The sequence below is a fragment of the Pteropus medius genome, unplaced genomic scaffold (genome assembly GCF_902729225.1).
Source record: "Pteropus medius unplaced genomic scaffold, Ma_sr-lr_union100, whole genome shotgun sequence".
NCBI lineage: Eukaryota > Metazoa > Chordata > Mammalia > Chiroptera > Pteropodidae > Pteropus > Pteropus medius.
The window spans coordinates 22,641,165-22,647,249 of NW_024349797.1; the positions used below are offsets into that span (position 1 = coordinate 22,641,165).

The window sequence follows — 6,085 nt, forward strand, 5'->3', positions numbered from 1 at the left end:
TCTTGCCATCCAATACCTAGTTCCGTCATGTCTACCCCACTTTCTCCAGCTGGTAACATGTCATAAGCAGAATGGCAGGAAGACCACAGCTGAGCAGTTAAACGGTTAAAAGTCTAACTCAATTTAAGTGATTCCCCTTCCTTTGCCTAAGGGACTAAGAACTACTGCCCCAGGATCCTGGTCATCAGCAAACCCCTTGCGTGCACCTGGCCTGAGGCCCTACAGGAAGCAACAAGATTGGGGGGGAAGGGCAGTTAAGCAGATTTGGTAAAGAACCCCGGGACATTCAGAGGCCAAGGCATTAAGGGACTATATTTAGCGTGTTTTACAAATGCATGAGGGCAGCTTGGACACGGAGACCCTGAGGGAGGACAGACTGGGAGCATTGGTCTGACAGTCCCATTTCTTTGTGTCTAGAATACACTCACCACCCACACTTGCCACCCGAGTGTCCCCATGGACTTACAGCAGTCATTACGAGCCACCTTTTAAATTTTTCTCCTGGGCAAGACACGTATAGTAATGCTTTACCTCTTGGGACCACCCTGTCGTCCACAGTTCCCCTCCGTACCCCCACAGAAGACATCGGCCACGTAAGCTTTTTAATTCATCTGTATTTGTAATAACCTTTTGAAGCAGAATGTGACTTGAACACTACCATTTCGTTCACAAAGCCTGCTCTACTGACTTTCAAAGGGCTTTACAATACACCTGGGTGGGCTTATATTTTTGCTGAACAGTACTGTTCTTTGGAAAACAAGCTCTAGGGACACTCCCCTCAGGCTGGTTCAGTGTGACATACTAACTTCTAGAGACCATACATGCAGTGGATAACTACAGAGAATGAAAGGTTTAAAAAGATCCTAGCAGATAAACGTTTTAAGCACTGTTTTTCTTTTAAACATCACGGTATATTTTAGCACACGTCAGTGACAAAAGGTTTGGTCTAATAAGGAATCCGCTTGACAGCTAGATATTGTAGGTCCACAGAGTTAACATGAGCGCACACACCCCGAACATAACCTCCTCCGTTAAAACGAGCCAACGTGAAACCAGGAAGGGGAACTAGCTTAGTGCGTAAGGGATCACAGCATCGTACACGTAAGAAAGAAATCTTATCTTTCCTTTAAGTAGTTGTCATGCCATACAGGGTTTTAAAATGTTAACAAAAATAAAAAAAATCCTTGAAAACATGTCATCAAAGGAAACCAAGGTCAAGTGTCCCGACGAGCACGGCGGCTCCGGGCGCTCAGTCTACTTCTTCCATGCGCGACGTGTCGTCGTCCCCTTCCAGGGGCGGCATCTCTTCAGTGACGGCAGCGCTGCTGTCGTCGGCAGCCGGGTCGTCCTCGTCGATACCTGTTTTGGACATAAAACCCACGTGTTCAGAGTTCTTGAAACCACCGACCACCCGCTTAGACCGACGCCCCTGGCTTGTAACCACTTTCAGAGCGGAGCGATCAGAAGCTACATAAACCGGTTTCATTTCTGAGCCGATCACGAGGCGCAGTTATCCCTTCCGCATGTAACGACTAACACGTGTGCTCCCCGAACCTGGATGAGAATCCAATTTTGTTCCAACAGCGGAAAGTTACCCCTTTTCAACAGCTGTGCGCCCGAGTCCACTTACCGAGACCCAGTTTGATCATCCTGTAGATCCTGTTCGCGTGGGTCTGGGGGTCCTCCAGACTGAAGCCGGACGACAGGAGCGCCGTTTCGTAGAGCAGGATGACCAGGTCCTTCACGGACTTGTCGTTCTTGTCAGCCTCTGCCTTCTGCCTCAAGGTCTCGATGATCGAGTGGTCGGGGTTTACCTCCAGATGTTTCTTTGCTGCCATGTAACCCATGGTGGAGTTGTCTCTCAGAGCTTGAGCTTTCATGATTCTTTCCATGTTTGCTGTCCAGCCATATGTGCTTGTGACAATGCAGCACGGGGATGTCACCAATCGGTTTGACACCACCACCTGCAATCAAACATTAAGTGATGACTGGACCTAGAAAGAATGTTATTCTAACTTCTCAGTACCTGTAATGGCTTTACTGATGAATCAAATATCACGTATTTGCAAATTCAGATCTCTAAAGCTTGCTTTCTGCACATTCCACCCCCTCAGGCCTTTAAAGGTGTTAAGAGCTACTATGCCACCACCCATCACTACACGGAAGGCCATTTTTTATTTTTAAGCTGAGAAAACTTACAAAGGGAAATGGACCACATGACTCAGCTTTGAAAAGCACCTAACGCTGCTCCTAAAATGTGTCAATTAAGAAAACACAGCGAGAACATACACACCTTTTCTACTTTTTTCTCCAAGATGTCCTTCATGATTTTGCAGAGGTTCTCAAACTTTGTTTTTTTCTCTTCCTGTTTCTTCTTCTCCTCTTCGTCTTCTGGAAGCTCCAGGCCCTCTTTGGTGACTGACACTAACGTCTTGCCCTCAAACTCCTTCAGCTGCTGGACACAGTACTCGTCGATAGGCTCGATCATGTAGATCACCTCCAGGCCGTGCTTGCGCAGGCGCTCCACGAAGGCCGAGTTAGCTACCTGGTCCTTGGTCTCACCTGACGTTGAAAAGTTACTTTTAGGCCTTTTCCTAGCCAGATCTGACCAGCGTAGACGGCTCACGTTACCTCTCGCCTGACAGACACGGACCAACGTGCACAGGCGGCGCCGCGTGGGCAGAGGACACAGCTATAGTTCCTTCCAAGGTTACGAGAACAAGTACGCGGATTCCAGCCCCCATCGCCCGTTACCTGTGATGTAGTAGATGTGCTTCTGGTTCTCCTTCATCCTCGTGCAGTAGTCCTTGAGGGAAACCATCTCATCGCCTGAAGCAGAGGTGTAGTATCGTAACAGCTCCGAGAGCTTCTTCCGGTTCTGCGAATCTTCATGAATTCCCAGCTGAAAGACACTGGCTTTAGAAAGACTTTCTACATTGAACAAAATGATTTAAAACTCCAGAAGCCACTTTGATTGCTGCTAACGGTCCAGTGCGCTCACACCCACCTTCATGTTTTTTGAGAACTGTCCAGTGCGCTCACACCCACCTTCATGTTTTTCGAGAACTGCTCGTAGAACTTCTTGTAGTTTTCCTTGTCTTCTGCCAGCTCGGTGAAGAGCTCCAAGCATTTCTTGACCAAGTTCTTTCTGATAACTTTCAAAATCTTGCTTTGCTGTAACATCTCCCGAGAAATATTTAGAGGAAGATCCTCAGAGTCCACCACGCCTCTGATGAAATCTAAAAAAACCCCAAAAAAACAAATGCGCTCTAAGAACGAAATTCAACAAATGTGCTAACCTAAAACGCCAACCACCCAGGCGCACGTGACTCAACCTGGAGCTGAGCGCGCGCTCCAGCGGCAGTGCCCACTCACTCAGATACTCGGGTATCAGCTCCTCGCAGTTGTCCATGATGAACACTCTGCGGACGTACAACTTGATGTTGTTCTTCTTCTTTCTGTTCTCGAACAGGTCAAAGGGAGCGCGCCTCGGAACGAAAAGAAGAGCTCTGAACTCCAACTGTCCCTCCACTGAAAAATGCTGCAAAAAAACACATCCTAAGTCAGTTACGGGATAAACACGTGCAATCACATAACTTAAAAACACATCGGGGGAGGGAGCACAGCCCAGGGCGGGGTTGGGAGGCGCTCAGCAGTCACTCGCCTTCACGGCCAAGTGGTCCTCCCAGTCGTTGGTCAGGCTCTTGTAGAATTCCCCGTACTCCTCGTTGGTGATGTCGTCGGGGTTTCTGGTCCAGATGGGCTTCGTCTTGTTCAGCTCCTCCTGGTCCATGTACTTCTCCTTGATCTTCTTCTTCTTCTTCTTGTCGCCATCCTTCTTCTCCTCCTCCTCCTCGTCAGAGCCGACATCTTCTATTTCCGGCTTGTCCTCGGACTCCTTTTCTTCTTTGTCTTTCTCTTCCTCTTTGTCCTCCTTTTCTTCAGCCTCGTCATCGCTGACTTCCTTGTCGCGCTCCTTCTCCACCTGCGGGAAGACAGGAAGGCACGTCACCGCTGCACTCCAGGACTAAAACCCAGCTCCACGCAACCGGCACGCTTTGTAACAAACCCCATGTTAGCTCAATCGTTCAGCAGCCAAAAATCTCACCAATATTTGACATATTTAATGTAAGTACAGCTCTGGATCCCTTGACAGAACAAGAAAAAACTTCAGGCTGGTCCAATAACTACTAAGTTTAGGCCTCTCCCTTATCAAAAGGTCTTGAAAACTAAGGATTCTAACTCGCTTCGGTCATCTATGCCTGCGTACTACACACACACACACACACACACTCACGAAGAGCGAAGAGCGTGATGGGGTAGCCGATAAACTGGGAGTGCTTCTTCACGATCTCCTTTATCCTCCTCTCCTCCAGGTACTCCGTTTGGTCTTCTTTCAGATGCAGGATCACCTTTGTCCCACGACCCATAGGTTCCCCTGAAAAGAGAATAGAGAAATAAATTCAAGTTCAATCGCAACAGTCAAATCAAGGTAAAAAAAACTACATACAATCCCTTCAACTCTTGACACCATGCCTAATGCTTTCAGAACCAGACTGAAAGCAAAGACTACTGTCACTTCTGATTAGCTGCCTCATCCACGATACCCACAAATGCCACCCCAAGGCACTACACGTGCTCACTAGCTCTCTGCACATCAGGCCAATGACTCACAGCCTCTTCAGAGGTCCAGGGCTCAGAGCACCCCACCTCCGCACGACCGACAAGCAGTATATTTCCTCAGGTGCCTACCTGTGTCAGTCCTCACTGTGAAGGACCCTCCTGCAGAAGATTCCCAGGCATACTGCTCGTCGTCGTTATGTTTGGTGATCACCGTCACTTTTTCAGCAACCAGATAGGCAGAATAAAACCCGACACCAAACTGGCCAATCATGGAGATGTCGGCACCGGCCTGCAAAGCTTCCATGAACGCTTTGGTCCCAGACTTGGCGATGGTACCAAGATTATTGATCAAATCGGCTTTGGTCATTCCAATTCCAGTGTCTACAATGGTGAGGGTCCGGTCTTGTTTGTTTGGAATGAGATTAATGTGCAACTCTTTCCCAGAGTCTAACTTACTGGGATCTGTCAAGCTTTCGTATCTGATTTTGTCCAGAGCCTGTCAAAACATACAGATCGTTGAGCAGAGCTCCTAGATACTGAAATTACACTGAAACGAGAACCCAACTCTACGTTAATAAGACTTACATCCGACGAATTTGAAATGAGCTCCCTCAGGAAGATCTCCTTATTCGAATAGAAAGTATTGATGATCAATGACATCAACTGGGCAATCTCTGCCTGGAAGGCAAACGTCTCAACCTCCTCCTCCTCCATCGGCTGGTCTTGGGTCTGGGTCTCCTCCGGCATCTGCAGAGGACACCGCGCCAGTCTCAACCCCGCAGTCCATCCACAGAAGCACTACGGGGCCCAACTGCGTTCTAGCGGCCCTTCCGGAGCTTTATCTAAGGGATACGCGACACCGAGCGCCCCGAAAACGGAAGGCCGGCCCACAAAGGGATGACCTCATTGCGAGCCGCGGCAACGGGGAGCGTGTGCACGCCACCGGGAGGCCCGGGCCTTGGCTGCCGGGCGCCCGCCCCCCAGGACTCCCCCACCGCGGGGCCCGCCCGGAGACGGCCGAAGAGGCCTTCCGGGGCGGGGAAGGGGGGGGCCCTGCCGCCGGGCGGGTCCCCCCGCGTCACTTCTGCGGCGCGGCCGCCGGCCATGCCCGAGCGGCGTATGTGAGGCCGCAGCAGGCCCGAGGCCTCCGGGGGGACCGCAGATGCCCCAGACCCGCGGGCCGAAGGGCTTCGGCACTGGATCCGGCCCCCTCCGCCGCCGCGGCTCTGCGCAACCCCCACCACAGCCCCCCAGAAGCCCCCCGACCGCCCCCACCTTGGCTAAGGGACAGCACCGGCTCCGCAACGACGCAGCACCAGGACGCAGAGGCAACTGGCGCGCCACCCCCGCGCCTCCCTTATATAGAGGCGGGCCCGCCCTGCGCGCGGCGCCTTTTCCAGAAGCCTCCCGAACCTTCCGGAAGAACCACCCCCCCAACCGCCGCCGCGGCCGCGCGCCCGCG

General features: G+C 51.2%; 1 protein-coding gene across 1 annotated transcript; it reads right to left on the bottom strand.

The window, feature by feature from the left end:
- Positions 1-594: 594 nt before the first annotated feature.
- HSP90AA1 (heat shock protein 90 alpha family class A member 1) lies at positions 595-6,085 on the bottom strand. The gene is made up of 11 exons (XM_039884244.1): positions 5,899-6,085; positions 5,209-5,370; positions 4,753-5,119; positions 4,305-4,438; positions 3,665-3,985; positions 3,376-3,541; positions 3,049-3,239; positions 2,755-2,902; positions 2,294-2,562; positions 1,631-1,964; positions 595-1,359 (listed from the first exon to the last, which is right to left on the bottom strand). Exons 2-11 carry the CDS (start codon positions 5,368-5,370, stop codon positions 1,250-1,252), a joined length of 2,202 nt encoding a protein of 733 aa, XP_039740178.1. The 5' UTR covers positions 5,899-6,085; the 3' UTR covers positions 595-1,249.